This window comes from Kryptolebias marmoratus, linkage group LG18 (assembly GCF_001649575.2).
Source record: "Kryptolebias marmoratus isolate JLee-2015 linkage group LG18, ASM164957v2, whole genome shotgun sequence".
NCBI classification, from domain to species: domain Eukaryota; kingdom Metazoa; phylum Chordata; class Actinopteri; order Cyprinodontiformes; family Rivulidae; genus Kryptolebias; species Kryptolebias marmoratus.
The window spans coordinates 14,624,248-14,643,571 of NC_051447.1; the positions used below are offsets into that span (position 1 = coordinate 14,624,248).

At 41.5% G+C, this 19,324-nt stretch overlaps 4 protein-coding genes across 15 annotated transcripts in view; 2 read left to right on the forward strand and 2 right to left on the reverse strand.

Annotated features, from left to right (window-relative positions):
- Positions 1-885, reverse strand: part of nrcama (neuronal cell adhesion molecule a) — a 54,931-nt gene extending 54,046 nt beyond the window's left edge. For 9 of the 12 annotated variants that reach the window (XM_017424880.3, XM_017424872.3, XM_037981358.1 and 6 more), the window contains exons 1-2: positions 754-885; positions 293-600 (exon numbers count right to left, since the gene is read on the reverse strand). The gene's annotated coding sequence lies outside the window, so the exon portion shown is untranslated. The remainder of the gene's footprint in view (positions 1-292; positions 601-753) is intronic. The other 3 variants (XM_017424879.3, XM_017424878.3, XM_017424874.3) reach the window with 1 other exon arrangement.
- Positions 886-3,413: 2,528 nt separating this feature from the next.
- pnpla8 (patatin-like phospholipase domain containing 8) lies at positions 3,414-11,990 on the reverse strand. The gene is made up of 10 exons (XM_017424903.3): positions 11,817-11,990; positions 9,256-10,296; positions 9,032-9,181; positions 8,776-8,927; positions 8,499-8,593; positions 8,190-8,361; positions 8,044-8,101; positions 7,648-7,842; positions 5,212-5,407; positions 3,414-4,533 (listed from the first exon to the last, which is right to left on the reverse strand). The coding sequence occupies exons 2-10, from the start codon at positions 10,126-10,128 to the stop codon at positions 4,259-4,261; spliced, it is 2,166 nt and encodes a 721-aa protein (XP_017280392.1). The 5' UTR covers positions 10,129-10,296; positions 11,817-11,990; the 3' UTR covers positions 3,414-4,258.
- On the forward strand, positions 10,961-11,467 carry akap14 (A-kinase anchoring protein 14). The gene has a single exon (XM_017424904.2). The coding sequence runs from the start codon at positions 10,961-10,963 to the stop codon at positions 11,465-11,467; it is 507 nt and encodes a 168-aa protein (XP_017280393.1).
- Positions 11,991-15,238: 3,248 nt separating the features above from the next.
- On the forward strand, positions 15,239-16,494 carry avpr2l (arginine vasopressin receptor 2, like). Its single transcript, XM_017424812.3, has 2 exons — positions 15,239-16,106; positions 16,198-16,494. Exons 1-2 carry the CDS (start codon positions 15,284-15,286, stop codon positions 16,275-16,277), a joined length of 903 nt encoding a protein of 300 aa, XP_017280301.1. The 5' UTR covers positions 15,239-15,283; the 3' UTR covers positions 16,278-16,494.
- Positions 16,495-19,324: the final 2,830 nt, after the last annotated feature.

The following is a 19,324-nucleotide window of genomic DNA, read 5'->3' on the forward strand; positions in this document are numbered from 1 at the left end:
TCCTCAAGATGCAGCGCGTGCGGCGCAGAGAGCGAACAGCCTGCAATCATCCGTCTTTCATCCAGATTATTATTATTAAAAAAAAAAAAAAAAAAGAAGCACAAGAATCCGAGTCGATTTTTTTCCCTATATCTATCACGTGCACCTGGTCATTATAGATCATAATTATCATTACAGGACTATGCAGCAAAACAAAGGACACCTGGTTGAGATTTTCACTGCAGCAATATTATCATAATAGAGGGGAAAACAGACATGTTTGAAGGGGGAAAAAAAGGATGTTCACGCTCACCGTTTTCTGCTTCCCTGTCAGTGATGCTGCTGAAAATGATTAGGTGAAGGTGTGTGTTGGAGGGACTGTGTGTCCGTCCCCCCCTCCTCCCCCTTCTCCTCCTCCTCTCTCAGCCGCTGCAACAGCAAGCTGTGGTCCACTGATCCATCGACTGTCCTCCTCCCCACCAGCTCCCCCTCCGCTGTCAAAAACCAGCAGCCACAACAGGATCGTCTGTTTCGGCGAGAGCGCTCACTCGTTCACGAAACAGCCTGCTCCGTTTCCCCCCACGCTGGCGTCGTCTCGCCATTCTTCTTGGATGCTTTCTCCTTGAGTAAAACAGACAAAAAGCTTACATTTAATGTTTTATTGAAAATAGTAGGGACGTCCTTGGAAAAATTTCAGTCATGCCCCGTTTCCGTGTACACACAGAACTACCTAGCACAATAAATGAACGAAATGCACTTTGGTAGCTCACTCACTTTGCTCTGGTTGCAGTTTTGTTGTGCGTATTTTACCCGACTAAACTTGTTGACAGCGGGTCACTTGCCTTGCTATCACGTCTCGGAATTGTACTCTTTCGAGACACACCGATAGTACACATCCATAAATACCGTGACAAACAAAAGTCGGAGTTGCACATCTTCGTGTTAAATGGATTTTTCTTTCAGGCGTTTCAAATCCCGCGCTGAAAGAAGAACTCTTCCCTGCAGCGCCCCCCTTTCCCTGAGCGGCAGCAGCCGGAACTACAGCTGTGAGATGCATCATTTCTTATTCATGTCACAGCTTAGTGCTAAAATTAAAAACCTGCTGTGGTAAATCAGCAATTTATGCATTTTATTGACTAGTTGGAGTTTAAACATTTACATTTATTGATCATGTATATTATAAATTGAAACCTCTTACATTTTTTCAAATGTGCATCTTGTGGTGTTTTAATTATGTCTTCAGTTTCCCAATTCATTGAAAATCCTGTATTTTTAGTAGTGCTTGTATGGTCTTAAAAAAACCAACATATTACCAACTCTAAATACCCAAGAATCCTGGTGATTTAGTACAAATATTAGCTATATTCACAATAACTTCAAGTATGCATTCATAAAAAAATCTTATGAAAAATCCACAACATAATAATTTGTTACAAGTATATACATTTTTAAAGTAATATAAAGTTCTAACATGACAGCTCTCTTCTCTGGGTGTGACGTTCGAGTAGCTTTTTAACTGTCTCACTGATGAATGGGTAGACGAAGTTTACACAGCAGAGACGTTGGAACAGTGGGCAGAGGCAGACTTTCATGGCAGCCAAATAGTGTGTGTGTGTGTGTGTGTGCGCAAGTGTGTCCCCAGCGTAACCGACTGGCAGGGATCTGTGGAGAGCCACACCACTGTGTAAACTTTCTTTTCGTGTGTGTGTGTGAATGCTCATTTAACATTTACACTACTGTTTTCCTGTTTTTCTTTCTTGAATTCTTCCTATTTATGTTTCATACTTTTAACTTCTGCTTACTTTGAGCTAATTTAGCCAATCAGAAATCAGAACATTCAGATCATTCAAGAGATGGGTCCTATGACTTTTGGTTTTTGTAACTTTTATACTTTTCAAAACAAGTATATTTACTTACAAATACTTTGATTTCTTCAATTCCCTCAAATTCATTGTTCCATTTAAAAAACTGCTTCAAATTACTTGATATATATATTGTTACTTTTAGCTTAAAGCTAAAATCTAGCTAACCTTTTGCCACCAGTTCTTTTAGCTATCTAGCTATCATTTGTTAGATTTAGATTTTAGCTAGTGTTTTGCTTCCTTTAGTTTTTACACCAGTTTCAGCTTCATCAGGCTGCATTTTCTCAGAAAAGAAATCCTCAAATTTGAACTCTTCTTGCTGAAGCAGGAGCCAAACAGATCGAGTCAAACCCGTTTCGCCGTGTTTGGATTGAATCCAGAGCGTCTCTCTGGAGCTGTGTGCTTTAACCCGTTTAAACAACCAAAGATGTAAAACGATAAGACGATGTTTGACGCTCAGCAGACTTTAGAGTCCCTGCAGTTCTGGTTTACCTAACAGACACGCTGACTTGGTTTGATAAACACTGACGTGAACCAGTCACACGACTTCCTGTCCGTGATGGACAGGAGTCTTATCACGCAACTTATCCTGGGATGTGTCTCGGATAAGAAGACAGGGAAGAAAAGTGTCCTTTACTGTGACCAATGGGATGCAGAAATCCACTTCTTTCCTCCTCTTTTTGTTTCTGCAGATGCTTCACACAGACTTGGGTTCACATGCAGGACCAGACCTGCAATAAACTCGGAGATTGCACGTAGAATGTTGGCTCCTGTTAAGAAAACGTACATAACTGCAGCTGGAGCCAACAGGCTGAGCATCCAGAGCATCCAGAGCCTTCACAGGATGAAACAACTTGTACATCTCTCACTCTGTGCTGCTGTTCGGATAAGATGATTCTGGCAGCAACTAAAGGAGCACAAAAACAAAACAAAACAAAAACGATAGTCTTTTTTTTTTTTCTTTTGCATCACAATTCCAACAAACCAAAATGCACTTTAAGCCGGTTGTGTAACGTGTTTCTGCCAGATCTGGGACAAATATAGGCGAGCGTGGGAACGTTTGAGAATATTGTAAATAAGAGGGGAACTATAACGGTTGCTAGGTAACAACATAAGCCCACACCATCGGGTTCTGCTTGAGGAGGAGAGGCGAGGTTATAAATTCACATCTTCGTCCAAAACTAGTTCTGACGCAAAAAAGTTCCACAAACTTACACGTCTGCAGTGGCGGTGAATTTAAGGAAGTCTCACCTCGGTATGAGTGTTCGCCCGATGAAAGGGCCTTCCTGGAGCAGAGGCGACACGTTCAGGAGACGCCACACGAAAATTCAGGCATCAGTCAGTGGAACAATGCCAAGAATGTCAGTGGATCTTCAAGAGGATCAAAACAATAAAGCAGAAAGACAAAAAAAACAACAAAAACAAACAAAAGCGATCCATCACAGAGAGACACTTGGCATTCGTGCGCGGCTCCATTGTGCGTCTTCTTGTGATTGGAGTGTGGGTTTCTGTTGACCGGCACAGGCGGCATAAAGAGAAGCCAACAAATCGAACATTCCAAGAATACCTCCATTTCAAGGCAAGATGTCAAGCAGAGCTTTTATTGTTTTTTGACACTTTGAGTTATTTTTAAATACCATTAATAGATGAAAGAAGACAGGAATCACATCAGTTAGTTTCTCACCAGATTAAAAAAAGGTGCATTCAGTCAAAATAACAAAATTGAGGAATTCAAGTTTGACCAAAGACAGGATTTTTACGTTAAACTAATGGACCACAAGTCACTGCTCCTTAGAACGGACATGCTTTGTACAATTATGAACAAACTGCATGTGAATGTGCACGGACTGTAGCAAGAACTCAAAAGGCATTCCTTATTAGTTTCAAATAAATGTAAAATTTCTAAAAACATCCTACAAAGTGCACTTTTTTACCTTATGTAAACTGTTACAAACAGGCAGTCATGTTTAAGTTCTCACTCTTTCCTACACCTTAATGTATTCATGTTCCCACGAGCAAGCATCAGTGATTTGTTTATAAAATTAAACACAATTCCCTAAAGTGTTTATGTGTTTATCATGCAACGATCACATGTCTCACAGACACCCGTTTGCAGCTTTTGTGCTCGGAGAAAAAACACTTAGGACGTTCATATATTTTCTTTCCCCGTTCATCCCGCTGAATCCACCCTAATGTCTTTTTTTTTTTTTAAATCTATCATCAACAAAATATTCTGCAAAGCATAACTTACATCACATGGTTTTTAACACTTATTATTGTCTTAATATATTAAAACAAAGATGTTTTAGTGTTGGCTGCTCAGGACCAACTTCTGTAAACTTGTGGCCTCAAAAGCCCACGTCGTCTCAACACTTTGTGTCTTCTTGCACTAAAAGTCCTGCTTTTTCGGCTCCCGGTTAGAGCTTGGAGGCGAAGGGCACTCCCTCGTACATGTCGGCCTTGAGCTTCGCCCACTCGGCCAGTCTCTGCATGGCGCCCTTCTCCTGGCCCAGCACGCTCGCCGCCTTCCTCAGCTTGGCTTCGTTGCGCTCGAGGTAGCGCTCCGCTTCGCTTTTGAGGAAGTCGAGCTTCTCGATGCGGCTCTCGTTCAACGGCACGTCCTCGCTCATGTAGGGGTTGAAGCGGAAGTAGGTGTCGGGGGGCAGGAGGGCATCCAGCATGGTGTGCACCTCTGAAATCAAATGTTTAATGTAGCGGCACTAGATGTGCTTATTTGTGCTCATCAATCCAATCACTGTTTCTTTTGCTATAAAAGTTGACTTGAATCATCTTACCATAATCTACTCTGAAAAGAAATCCCTATTACATTTAAAGTCATTTTATCTTCCAGTTTCATAAATGTAATGTCAGGGTCTTCAACCAGCAGAGACCCTCAGAGGGGTAAGGGCTAACCTTGAGGGAATAATTTTAGTATTTCTGTTTAACTTAGGGATGCGCCAACTAATCGTCTGGTGACCGGAACCAGACGGTTTTCAGCTCGACTGCTGACCGACCAAAGTGAAAATAACTCTCTTCGTTAGTCAGGAAGATTTAAAATGATCTGTAAAGGGTTCAAAAATATAACAAAACACAAGAGGTGTAAGAAGCTACCAAAAGGAAACTGGATTTTCTATTTAGATGTGTCTACTGTTGACTTTACCGCACTAAACCTAGAAAAATCTAATTTTGTAAATGGTTAATTATAGTCCTTAAATGGCAAATATGAAAACTGACAAGTCAGACATTCACAAAAATCCAGTTTCTCCTCCAAGAAACCAGTAGTTTGGCAGTGACCTTTAACCATGCGTCACAGATAACTGCGTATGGGGCGTTAAACACTTCCTGGTACGTCTTGTGTGCGTCTTCTTACCCTCGGTGTCCGTCGCACTGCTGATGATGTGAGACAGCTTCGTCTTCAAACTCGTATAGGCCGTGCTGTTCTTGCCCGCCGTCTCGTAGCGCCCGGTGCCCAGAGACAACACGCACTGCAGGGGCGCGTTGGGCCACAGGCACTTACACTCGTGGATGGCCAAAGCTGTGGGGTTGTTGATGAGAAGCCCTCCATCCTGAAGAGGAACAGACACACCTTCGGTATCGCTTTAGAGATTAGATTAAGGCAATGACAGGAGGGTTTTGTTTTTTTTTAGATTTGGCACAAATGTAGAGATTAAGAGGACTGGCTGTCCCAAATGGAAATAAATAAAAGATTTATAATAATCCCAACAAACAGAGAATAAGGACAATCTGTTTGGATAGATGGGTCACTGGATTTAGCCCTCATGGTTTATCTCAGTGGTCCCCACACTCCAAGTCTGGAACTTATCTAAACTCTGAATACCTCCGATGTTTCTGATAAAGACAGAGTGGAGACTTATCTTTACTCAGCAGAGCACAGGATAAGGTTGTTTCCACAGGTGATGGAGCTGCAGATAAATGCCCACAAATCTACAGAAGCCACTGTAGATCTGAGCCATACCCAGAAAAACATTTACTATCATCTTTTCAGAAGTTGGATTTCTTAATTTGGAATTAGTCTGTGCTTGTTATGAAGTTTGATCATTTGTTTTGTTTAAGTCTTGTCATTAGGAACGTATCAACATTATATATTCTGCATCTGAGAGCAAGAAGAACATAGTTTGACTCTAAAAATCAGTAAACGAGGGACATTTATACAAATTCCATCTCTGTACCGAGTTTGTATGAAACTCGTTCTGAAGTTTATGTGCGGGTTACATTATTTTTCTGAATTCTCCCGAGAAATACCTCCGCTGGTGCTGAAAACTAGAGTGAAAGTGAGACCGGTGGGCGGCAAACTCAACTCAAACAAGCAGTCGCAACTTATCAATCTCCATCTTTCCCTGGCAGCTGCCGCATCGGTGGGAGACAGCGAGGAGCAAACAAAGCAGACAAACGTGCAAATAGAAGTAACATATTAGGGGTTTTAAGTAAATCCTGCACCATATTGATCAAAAACAGACTTTGATGAGAGGTTGCAGTTACAACGGGGATAAATCCAAACTATAAAAGCTTATGTTTTAATCCTAATTTTCTGGAAAGACCACGGTTTAAGTCGGTAAATACATAAACGAAAAGAGTTAGATGACTTCCTGACTGAAACATGGCACAGGGCCATGAATGTGGACCCTTGATTTAAGAAATACCAGAGGAGAGATGAAGGGACACAGCTAATTTAGATTAAGTAGGTTATCAGAATGAAGCTAAGCCTTTAGCCTAATTGTTCCTAATTAGGAGCATCTAAAGATATCTGACCCAATAATCAAACGTCATAAAATGGTACAAATCTGTGTGAGCTGCTCCCAAAAGGCACACACACACGACCAGAGTGGTAGAAAGGAAAATACTATGGTGGTACTTGGATTGTAGCTGACGTTTCGCTCTGAAAGACAGATTTACGCCCTCATTCTTTAAACTCATTGTTTATCTTCTCCTCCTGTTTCTGTGGTCTGACAGACGGACTCCTGGAATCAGAAAACTTGATCCAGGAACGAACGCAGAGACGTTCACAAGCTGTGGCGCATCATGGGATCAATGGGATTCTCACTCGAACCATTCAATTCATTTTCCATCCGTGCTTCTGACAATTGATAGCTACTTTAGAGGACGATCCAGTTAGAGGGAAGCTTTCCAGGCGGCCAGTTAGGAGGAGCCAAACTGATGCAGACACACGGAGCTCTGAGGACCAAACTGCAACTCTCATTCTTGAATAATCATCAAAATCTTTCCTTTTAATGCCTCAGAAACTGATGAGGACCCTATTTTTCTTTATTTCCTTCTTGCTTCTGGCACTCACTGTATTTGTCTTTTGTTTTCTGCAAAAAGAACTACATAACTAGAGAAACTGTTTTTATTTTCAATGCTGAAATTTGTTGCAGAGTGAACTGTTAAAGTTAAAACAATCAAAAGAAAGCAAAACGATGCAAACCACGATCTAAAAGCTAAATGATAGAAACAGTAGTAATACGATAAATTAGCTTCTGTAGTAGCTAAAAGATAAATGTTGCATTAGAGGACAAAAGTAGAGCAAGCATGTTGAAGTAAATTTCAGAGAACATTTTTGACAGAACTGAAAAGATCTCAATGTATTCCTATAGGGATTTGTTTTTAAATAAAGTTAAATAATAATAAGAAATGTAAAAGTTACAAATACTAAAAGTCCTTGCACACTATGCTTGATTATGCCAAATGTTTTGATATATGAATCGTTGAAATAGCACAAAGTATGTTTTATTAATTAGCAAAAAAAAAAGGTAATCGACCTATCTGAGCCATTAACCCTGTGCCGTACCTGATGAAGGTCTTTTCCCAGAACAAATTCCTGGAAGTATCCGGGGGCAGCGGATGAGGCCCTGATCGCCTGCCACATCTTGTGTTTGCAGTCTCCGAGGTAGTGGGATCTCACCCCGGGCATGAGTCTGTAGTTCCTGAACACATAGGCCTTCAGAGGCAAGCCTCTGTTGACAATTGTGCTCACTGCTGACACCTAGTGGACAAAACAAAACATACGACAAGTCAGCTTTTGCTTTAAATCATCTCATCAGCAGCTGTGCAAAAAGTAAACAAATTATGAGAACAGCAAGAAGTGCGTCTCAGTGTGACTAAAAAACAGCTTTTAAATGTTAAAACAAGAACAATAGCTGTAACTGAAATAATTAGCATGAAGTTTCTGAGTCACAAAACTTACTTTGGGGCAGTTGGGGTTCCTGGCACTCTCAATCATGCTCCCCTCACCCATACGTTCTCTAAGGAAAACAAAACATCCCATCACTTTGTCTCCCAAACTATAAACGTCCAAGTTGTGAAAAGGACAAGTGAATCTTGCAGACTTACTTGAGGAGATTTTCCCATATTTCACTGTCGTAGAAAGCATGGCTCCAGCCCATCTTCACAGTTCCGACAATGACGTTCTGCTTGAAGACATCTGAGCCCAGTTTTTTGTACATGTCCTCACACTCTTCCAGGGGGATCTGAAAAATCCCCAGCATGAAAGCCAAGATGGCACCTGTTACAAAGGAACGTGGTTAGAATACGAGCATGATCAGGACAATGAATGTTGAAATCAATGCAAATCCAGATCCTATCTGAGATCAAGCTGGTGAAAAGAATGACTATAAAGCCGATCAAAAAGGTTGTACGTGCCTGTACTGACTCCACAGATGTAGTCAAAGAGCTGGTGGATTGGTTTTCCAGTCAGGTCTTGTAGTTTATGAAGAGTCTGTAGGGCCAGCAGTCCCCTGAGACAAAACCACAAACTTTATGTTTCATGACACTAACAAAAATCTGTTTTTTACATTTAAATGAACACAAAACTAATCAGTCGTAGTTCATTTTGCGTTCACAATCAGGAGTTGTTCTTTTTTTATGTATTATTCTTAATAAATATCACAGAAACTCAATGAATCTTCAGAAGCTGCACCTCGTGCCTCCTCCATCTATGGCCAGCACCCTGATTCCTTTGCCTCTGACTGGATCTGTGTAGCCGACGACAGCCAGAGCTTCTCTAACAGCCGCCTGAAGAGGAACGTCTCTGGCCTGGCGCAGTCGCAGCAGACAGGGCAACACGCTCTCCTAAAAGGCGGAAAAATATATGAACCCCAGACTTGGTAAAGAACTTCAGGATTCTACAGCACTGACAAAAGATGAAGCGGGTTTAAAAATCAAGGCATACTAACCTTGATGGCCACCCCTCGGGTCTCAGGGAAGTCCAGGAGGTGAAAACTGAGCTCCTCCACTCGAGTAGTGAGGAGTTTGACATCAGTGACCCTCTGCACACCTTTCACCAGAGCCCTGGTCCTGTTGTCTACACTTACTCTTGCTATTATCTGCAAAACAAGCTGAAGATGTAAAACGTGTTTAGGATTTACAGGATTTTAAAAAGCCATATTTAGTCTCCCACCTTTTCCCTTTGACTCAGCAGCTGCTGCTTTGCCTTCGCGGCTTTTTCCTCGTCACTCTCCGCCCTCTTCGCCGCCCCGTCCTCAGTGGGGTCGTCCAGGGTGACGACGGGAGACTTGTCCTTGTCGGCTGCGACTCTTTTGGAGTCGCCTCGGAATTTGGGGACCAGAGGTGCGATGTAGCTGCCGACAAACGCCTGGACGCTGGGCCGCGGGTAGGACAGGTACTGGGTGAAGCCTTTTTTTGGCTCGGGAACGGACCGAGTGGTGCTTCCACTTGAAGGGGGACTCTCAGCTTCAGGACTGGAAGGGACGAGAGAAGGAGTAGGTGCTTCAATACTCTTTGTCTCTGACGCTGGAGACAACACGGGAACGTGATCCTCGGATCTCAGAGCGGTAATGTGAGATTCAGAAACAAGACTGCTTTTGTCTTTTAGATGCTGCTGCCTGTTCTCTGCATTTTCTTCTTGTGCATTGGTGCCAAAGTAACTGTTGATGTGGTGGGACAGGGACTTGTATGTCTCATCCATGTTGGCGGACAGCGCTCCCGGGTGGAACAGCTGTATAGTTTGTTTTTCTACAGCTGACGAAGAGCTCGGAACGGCCACGCTTGCCGCTGAAGCTAAACTGGAGGACTTTTCAGCCTCTTCCGCTGCTCCGTTCTTCTCCCCGTCTGCTTTTTCTTCCATTGCGGTGTTGGACGGCGGCTTAGAGGCCACATCGCCAGTTAAAGTCTCCGCTTTGATCAGCACTTTCCCAGCATGGGCGCCGTCAGCTGTGGCGTTGGCGGGCTTGAAGCGGGAAAACTTGGAGATGAGGTCTGTGCTGCCCACTGCCTTGGTTACACTGTCGATTGTGGACCTGAGGCGCGACATGCGTCCGATGGCTCGACAGGAACATCAGGGGAGAAAAAAAACGAACCAAAGGGGTTAGGTTAAACGTCTGAGCGAGATAACGCAGCATCCTGGCACGCTACAGCTGCCTTTAGGTCCATTTTGAGGACAGTTTGTCAGTGTTGAAGCTTTGTTGTGGAATCCACTGTTCTGAAAAACAGACAAATTCAAAAATTTTATGAAATAAATACACAAGAAACAATTTTTTTTGTAAATTTTAAAATCAGACATGTTTATGAATTACTGCCAAAAGCACAAAAGGGATAATGTTTTCATGAACCAGAGGACTAATTTTAATGACTCTCATAAAGTAATTATTGGAAGTCAATCTCATTCAAGTTGGCGGCCACAGCTAAGCAAACACAAAAATGGCTGTAACTCAAGTAATTTTACACAGCTTGAGCAAATATTTAGAGTGTTAGTAGGTGAGAGTCATTTCCAACACAAACTCTGAGCACCAAAATCTATTTTAAAAGCTTCTATTTACTATTAGTCAACTCTGTCTGTCTGTTGGCAAAATATCTCATAAATCAATGGATGTTTTTTAATGAAACTTTAATGGCGTTATCATTGGGAGTATGTCTTCTACTGATTAACTTTTGGAGTCAACTCGATTAAAGATGGCCGCCACAATTAATTGATTTTAGCCAACACAAAAACGGCTGTTACACAGAGTGGCCAGCAGAGGGCTGTATTGACTTTCCTAAATTGGTAACCATAGAAACTGTTGAGGCAAAAACAAACGGTGGCTAACGCCGCGCAGAGCATTACGATGCACTTGTGCTGTTTTTTTGATTGAGGTTACTAAGCAGAGATGGGAGAACATTCCAGTGACCTGAATTATCCGGCAGAGTCTGTCTTACTCGCGAAAGCGTCGCGGGAGACACCCTGCCAGGCCACGGAGGAGAAGACGGACACATTTCGGTGGACCTCTTGCGGAGACTTCACCGTCGAAGTGGGTAAACAGCAGATTAACGCGTACATCCAAACGTGGGAGCTTCGCCCCTGCTGGCTCCACGGCCTCGACTTTCTCTTCTCAACCGAGGAGGAGCACGGCGCCCGCTTCTACCACTACCGGGCCCGCTTCAGCACCCCGACGGCGCGCGAGCCGATACCGGACACGGCCAGCGTCTACTTTCTGGTGGAAGTCGCGCAAGGCAAAGCCCAAACTCTGCCGGTGGAGGTCCGTTTTATGGTGGAGTCCAACAGGCTTGTACACACAGCCGGGGAAAGCAGGTTCAGCGAGAAGTGGCTGTCGGACATTATTCAGGGCAAGGCTTCGGTCCGAAGAATGATCGATCTTTATTCCAGCCGTAGCTGAGCTACGACGCCATCAAACAAGTCAATAAACTGCTCGTCAGTTCATCCTCCATGAGTCCGCCTTGTACTACTGGTTATATAACCCCCTTTGTATGGACTTTGTACGTTTTCCAGGGTGTCTGCTAAAACAACGTGGCTATGTAGGAAAATATATCCTTACTAAAACAAAAAGGTATAACACAAAAAACAAAATGGTATTTATCATGCTAGCTTGCTTAACAAGCAGCTAACAACTAAAAGTGGGTTCCCGACAGGTTAACAATTATAAAGCCTTGCGAATGAATGGAAAGCTTATTGCTAGTTTATCGAATTTTATACGTTTAAAAAGCATAAATGGAGTGTCTTTTTACCTGTCCAGACGTAAAAATGGTTTGAAACAACAGTTCATTGATCGTAGAGGTGGTACCGCTTGTTTGGAGGCTAGATAGATAGATAAACAGAAGGAATTCTTCTTCGTTGATTTTATTAGAAGTTAGTAGCGAGTTGAAACCGCGATGGTGCCATCTACTGGACGAATTAGGTAAAACAAATAATAAAAACAAAATCATAACAATAAGTCTACCCTCCCATCTAATTTATTGCTTTAGAAAAAAAAAGATCAGCCTCATAAAAATGTCCTTTATTGTTTTTCATCATTTTATTCCTCTCCTCAGGCACTTAATTTCAAATACACTCTTCTGTTTGGGATGCCATTTTCCATATTTTATATAGATATATGTTTGAGTATTCAGCTGTCACTAAAGAAGGCTGTGATATAATGTCTCTATTTAAAATTATCACCATTTGCATCTGTGTTTATTTGTTTCCTGACAATTCAGCCTCTGTGCAAGGCTTATTTGATCATTTATTACATCAGATATTAGTTTGATGCAATGATTATAACAGCTGATTGTTGGTACTGCCTTTTATTGCACAAGTTTTTAAAGTATATTTGGTTCTAAGTGCTGCAGTTCTTCATTTTCACCACTAGATGTCAAGTTAGCTAAATTAATATAGAAATAATAAACACTATATCAGAAAACTAGAGCCAAAAAATCGCAAGTAATAAACTGCAAATGCTTCATGACTAGATTTAGATCATATAAAGCAATATTATATTCACTTGTAATGTCTCTTTATAAATGTCTCATCACACTTATAGTGCAAGAAAAAAATGTTTTGCAATGTTTTGTATTATAGCTTTTGCATAAAATCAAATTAGAGACAACTGTTCATTTATTTCATTTTGGAGTAAAAGCTCTACAAATACAGCCAAGCCACTGGTTTTTGGATTATTATGCACATATACTTCAGAGCTTCACAGTGGGTGGAAATAAAGTGAGACAATGACAGTTTTCTGCTTGTGATGAACCATGTGTGCTTTGTTCTATTTGATCGGACCTGCTGATTGAGGCGTCTGCAAAAGATAATAATTCCTCCGCCACATGACAGATAAATGAAGATGGCTTGTCCGGTAAAGGTTAATAGCCCAAACTGAAGAGCTGCCTTTTCAGGAGGAACTCAACGTGAAATGCATCTTTATAATGGGGAAAATTAAAAAAAAGAAATCCGTCTTTTAAAAAGTGTTGGAGGGAAAACCTAAAAGTGCATCTCTGAAACATGTTTATACGGGTGTTATTTCCTGTGACCAACCTGTTAGAAGAAAATTGAATATTTCTAAATCAATGTAGGTGGAAGAGACAGAAGTTATTAATATTATTTAAATTGTAAAACTAATACAGTGTTATAACTTCACACAGAATGATTATTCGCAGTAATAGAACTTAAAAAATGTTAAATTCATCATCATGTGTTTTGTTTAAATCACCTTTGATGTCCTTAAATGACAGTAAAATATAACCATAATTCTTAAAAAGCTGGGACATGATGTAAAATGTCAATAAAAATAGAATGCAAGAATTTTCTCATTTCCTAAACCAATATTTTATTCAAAATGGAACATAGTAAACATATCAGCTGTTGAAACAAGTAAAGTGTACCATGTCTAGGAAAATAAAAGGTAATTATGAATTTGATGAGAGCAACACAACTTTAAAAAGTTTAAACAGGAGCAACAAAAGGCTGTAAAAGTAAGAAACAGCTGGAGGAGCATTTAGCAACTAATTAGGTTACTTGGCAACAGGTCAGTAACAGGACTGGGTATAAAAAGAGTATTTTAGAGAGGCTGTATCTCTCAGAGGTTCACCAGTCTGTGAATAACTGTGACTAAAAATAGTCCAACAATTTCAGAATTCTGTTCTTCAGTGACAAACCGGGAAGACTTAAAATATCCCATCATCTACAGTTCATAGTATCATCAAAGCATTTCAAGAATCAGCAGAAATCTCTGAGCTAAAAGGATAAAGCCAAGAGTCAATATTAGATGGATCTTCAGGCCCTCAGCACTGAACTAAAACCAGGTCTGGTTCTGTTCTGCTCACCGTGCCGTCCACAGATGCTGCTTAAAGCTCTATCAGGCAGAGAAGCAGCTAGATGTGAACAGCATCCAGAAACGCTGCCGTCTTCTCTGGACCAAAGCTCGTTTCAAATGGACTGAGGCAAACAGGAGAACTGTTCTGAGGTCAGATGGATCCAAATTTGAAATTCATTTTGGAAACCAGACACCATCTCCTCTGTCCACTCAGTTCAATCGACTGCCTCTCTGATGCTATGGGGGTGCATTAGTGCCTCTGGCATAAGCAGCTTACACATCTGGAAACACACCACCAATCCATAACAGTAGGTCTTAACAGGTGCTCCAATGCAGCAAAAATAAAGCTTCACAGTGAGAAAAATAAAATGGCTCCAATCCAACTAGTCTGAGATGCATTGCTGCCATGAAATTCTAAATTACCTGATTGATTTTACAGATATTTCGTAGTTTCAACTGTTTATATGTTTGCTATGTTCTATTGTGAAATAAATATGGGTTTATGAGATTTGAAAAATCATTGAATTCTGTATTTATTTACAAACATTATATAGAATTCCCAATTTTTCATAACTGGGGCTGTATCAGCATTTCAGTTTTCAGTTCTGGTTCAATAAGGTTCACAAAGATTTTAACCAGCAGTTCTTAGGATTCAATTTGCACCCTAAATCTGTAATCTAAAGCTAAATAAAAAATTAAAAAAACACCTACTAAATGAAAAAGTCAACTCCACATTTCCAAAATTTGAATTCTTCCCGTTTCAACATTTAGAGAGGATTTTTTTTTAGCGTGTTTGACATTTGGACAAAAGGATCCTTCCATTTACTCCTAAATCTGTCTTGTCCTTCTCCAGCTCAACATCAGAAATGTAATGAAATCTCAGAGTGCAAATAACCAGAGCAAACTTCACAAAATGGCCAATATTAAGCCAACAGATTCTGACTCAATCCTTCTTTTTAAAGGAGTGAAATGAACAACCTGTCACTCAAAGACAGATGGGGAGGGGGAGGGGGGGCATTCTTACATTATTCTGTTTATTTCATTCACAATTTAATATAAAAAACTGTGAAAATGTATTCATGTCCCTCTCTAGGTTTTCTGCTCTGAAGATCATCTACTCCAGATTATAAAATGAGAGATATAAATGACTGTACCAGGATTATTGGTAATCAATAAATCTTTCTGACTCAGTACTGTTCGCTGCTAATTTGGAACTGTTTAAACTCTAAGTAGTCCTTTCTGTTCGCTTGGAGTGCCCCTCTCCACCCTTCAGGTCGGCGCTTCCTCTCCTCACAGCCGCGTCAAACCTACGACGACACGACGATATACATCACAGATCTCGTTGAAGAGCCTTACCTCAAAGTTGGAGTTAAAAGACAAAAGAGGGCGATTCGAGGTGGCGCCTGAATGGAAGCCAGCAGCCTCCCGGGACCCGCGGCGGGCGATGAAGACGTGGCCGCGCGCTTTGCGCTCCTCAGGGCTGGAGTCCTGGGCTTGGTTTTTGTGCTCGCGACGTGCGGCAACTTCTTCTTCCTGGGCACCCTGTGGAGGAGGAGGAAGAGGAACACGAGGACGCAGCTGTTCCTCCTGCACCTGTGCGTGGCGGACCTGGTGGTCGCCTTCTTCCAGGTGCTGCCGCAGCTCTCCATGGAGATTACGCACAGGTTCCGGGGCACGGACGTCCTGTGCCGCTCCGTGAAGTACCTGCAGGTGGTCGGCATGTTCGCCTCCGCCTACATGATCGTGGCCATGACCATAGACCGGTACCACGCGGTGTGCACGCCCATGGTGTCGTTCCTGGGGGGCTCGTGCAGGAGGTACCTGTCCATTGGCGCGGCGTGGCTCGTGTCGCTGCTCTTCAGCTCCCCGCAGCTCTTCATCTTCTCTCTCCGGGAGGTGGAGCGGGAGCAGCTGGACTGCTGGGCCACGTTCATCGAGCCGTGGGGCAGCAGGGTCTACATCAGCTGGATCACCCTGGCCGTGTTCGCGCTGCCCGCCGTCATCCTGCTCTACTGCCAGATGCGAATCTGCACCACCATCTACTTCAACATGAAGAGGAAGGCGCTGCAGTCGGGGCGCGCGGGCGCCAAGGGGGTGTCCAACGCCATGCTGAAGACCGTGAAGATGACTTTTGTTATTATAATGGCGTACACTGTGTGCTGGAGCCCATTCTTTGTTGTGCAGCTGTGGTCCGCGTGGAGTCCCGGCAGCGCACAGGATTTGGTCCAAGGTTGGTCCAAGTGCTCCAAATCTGTCCATAACCAACTGATGTTGTCATCTGGCACGAGTTTGTTCACACATGTCCTGTTTCTGTCTCCCAGGTCCAGTGTTTTCAGTCATCATGCTGCTGGCCAGTCTCAACAGCTGCACCAACCCCTGGATCTATCTCTACTACAGCTGAAAAGTGCGCGGCGAGGTTATAAACGGTTAATATCTTACCTGTTGTAGATCTCTTTTTTGGGATATGTTGTTTTTGAGAAATAAACTTCAGTTCTGACCTTTTTGATGAGGCTAGTAAAGCAGGGCCAAGACCAAAGTGGACTGTTCCCATCTTAAAACAGCCCCAGTCTCTCATCATTTTATGGAAACGGGTTTCTTTTTTCTCCCCAAACCTTCATGTTGCCATCAGTCTTGCGTTGCACGGTTATTTTCATAGAATTCTATGGTTATTTGCAAGTGCAGCGGAGCAAAGTTAATGGAGCTGTAACGCTTCACAAACTAGCTTTGCACAAACCACTGAAACGTTTGAGATTGGCGTCGGTTTAAGGGCGGAAACGCGGTTGTTTATGCTTTTCCACGTCTGTGCGCCCGCGGCGGTTTATAATAATTGGATGAACTTTGAACTGTTTTCAGAGATACAGCAAAAGCAACCAAACAAAACTCTGTAAGATGAAAACATTTAAATAATAATCCCTTGTATTTGGTTGTGAAGCCTTTGGTCAAAACAAATGTAAAATGTTTCTCGATGGGTTTGTTTTGCAGCAACTTAGTGGTGATTTTCAAAGTTCAAACGCCTACAGGTTCATGTCTTATTAGCCAAAAAAAAAGAGGATTTAGGTTCTTAAAAATCTGTTTTCTTTATACACTATTTTTATGATCTGATGTAAGGACAGTCCTGATGAAAGAATCCAAACTTTCCCACATTATAATACAACTTCCTCCGTGTCTTACTGTACAGACTGCTCTCTTTTCATCATCTACTAACAAACTGAAGTGTTTCAGTTTTCTTATTTCATCAGATGTTTTCTCAGAAAGACTTGACGCTTCTGTTGTAAACTGCAGAAACACATTTTACTCATCTTTGTTGACTTCCTGTCCGGTGTTTGGTCTAGAATGTATCAGAACACCGGTCGCCTTAAGGCCACTGATGATTATTCGCTGTCCCACCGTCACAAAGTCAGGCCAGATTACATCTTCAATTTCTTAGTTTTAGAGCATCAGTTCTTCTAATCTTTCCTGCCGCAGTTGTTAGTCTGCTACATGCATCACTTGGTACCAACAGCCTGGAGTCACTTCACAAAGTCTTTCTTTTCTACAGTCAAGCGTGTTTTCATTACCATAAAACTGGTCTTCGCTTCAACGCTTGCACACAAGCACAGGTGATGAAGAGTAAAGCGTGTCAAATTAAATCATTTGTTCTTCAGCATAAAACAGCGATATGCCAGTGTTATGAATCCACCCCTTCCCCGGAGCAAATTAAAACCTTGCATGATGAAAATAATGATATGCTATTAAGAACATGTTACATATTACTTTATGCTTCTTTTTTTTAATCTGAAGTAAGAGATAAAAAATGTTACCAGAGGAACAAGAGAGCCTGTGACATTCTTCTTCTTTTTAAATTCTGGAAAGCTGCTTCAAATCAGATTAGGTATCTCACGAGGCCAAAATACAACGGTGACTCAGGGCCTGAGGGGCGAGAGGTGGGAGATAAATCCTGCTGTGCTCATGTCTTAGTGAGGTTTAAAACAGCCACAACAGACACGATGGATAGAGAAGCCTCCTGAGGTGTTTACACGTAAGAAAAACACACTAAGAAAATCACCTCTGCTGCATCATATTCATTATTATTTACTGTCATTATGTCAAGCTGTTGTTTTAAAAGATAGGTGCACCGTGCAATAATGTAGTATTTTTCACAATAAATATATTTTAATAATATAATAATGGGTAAAAAAATGTCCTGTTTTATGGAAAAGTACCTTTCTGTTTATATTACTTTAAAATAACACAAAAGCATATAGTGTACAAAAAATACCCCCTTGTTTAAGCTTTTTATTGACAATTTAGTCTTTTCTGCTTTGTCCTGATCCTGTCACTCATAAATCTGTGCTGAAATGTGCCATTACTGAGAGGAAATTGTAAATTAAAAAAACAACAACCAAACAACCAAGTATAATTGTTTTGAGAAAACCTTCAGCTAAGCTGAGAGTATTTTTTTGTTTTGACGTCATTCGATGTGAATTTTGTCGCCACCTAGTGGTGCAGCATGAGTATTTCATCAGTTTAGCTAAAATCATCTGGGCAGAAGAGAAAATAGAAACAAAGAAAAAAAAAGCTTCTAAAACCAACTATCTGGAGCAAGGTAGATTTGGGCCTAAACTTTGAAATTAAATGAAAGCTTTTTTTCCAGAAACACCCGGTCTTTGAAAGAGTTAAAAGTTAAAGGGTTGAATTAAGTGGTTGAATCAAGTCTCTTCTCCCTCGGTATATTGCTCCCTGGAGCTATAACAATAAATAAATAAATTCTTGACAAATATTTTTTCCCCTTTCAGCTTCATTCCTTCATACCAATGTCCTTGACTAGTTTAGCAAGTCAAACGCAAACTTCTCATTCAGAGATTTTCCTCTGATTCACTCATGAAGACCTTATTAGAGCAGATCTGGCTGCGTATTAGAACAAAGATATAGTCCATCAACGATATGAGTAGCTTTCTCTGAAATTTCCCCCGACTTTTCAAGACCTCGGCTTGACCTCAGCAGCGCCGGTTAACCGCCTTCATCTATTCAAAATGGAAACGGAGGAAGCAGCTGCCTGGAAATACAATTTTTTTTTTTTTATCTTCTTTTAGCCCCGTCATGGTTTGTGGGTATCAATTATTGAAATTTTCAAAGTGTTAAGCAGATGCCTCAGGGGATTGCTGATCACAGGGATGAAGTGTAGCGAATCAGAGTATTTATAGCACATTTCCAACACCTGGGTTTCAGACTGTGGTTCGAATGAGCTTAGACAGTGGTCTTCAATTAAAATTCAGCCAGGTCCGCCTAAAGACATGCTTCTCCAGCAAAGGGCCACAATATACAGGTGCTGGTCATAAAATTAGAATATCATGAAAAAGTAGATTGATTTCAGTAATTCCATTTAAAAAGTGAAACTTGTATATTATATTCATACATTACATACAAACTCATATATTTCAAATGTTTATTTCATTTAATTTTGATGAT

Excerpts from the sequence above, each read along its gene's own strand:
- pnpla8 (XM_017424903.3), bottom strand. The coding sequence starts at position 10,128 with ATGTCGCGCCTCAGGTCCACAATCGACAGTGTAACCAAGGCAGTGGGC. Across the intron at positions 8,928-9,031 it reads CCCGAGGGGTGGCCATCAAG|GAGAGCGTGTTGCCCTGTCT; the intron begins GTTAGTATGCCT and ends TCCGCCTTTTAG. Across the intron at positions 4,534-5,211 it reads CAGTGCGACGGACACCGAGG|AGGTGCACACCATGCTGGAT; the intron begins GTAAGAAGACGC and ends ATTTGATTTCAG.
- avpr2l (XM_017424812.3), top strand. The coding sequence starts at position 15,284 with ATGGAAGCCAGCAGCCTCCCGGGACCCGCGGCGGGCGATGAAGACGTG. Across the intron at positions 16,107-16,197 it reads CGCACAGGATTTGGTCCAAG|GTCCAGTGTTTTCAGTCATC; the intron begins GTTGGTCCAAGT and ends TCTGTCTCCCAG.
- akap14 (XM_017424904.2), top strand. The coding sequence starts at position 10,961 with ATGGGAGAACATTCCAGTGACCTGAATTATCCGGCAGAGTCTGTCTTA.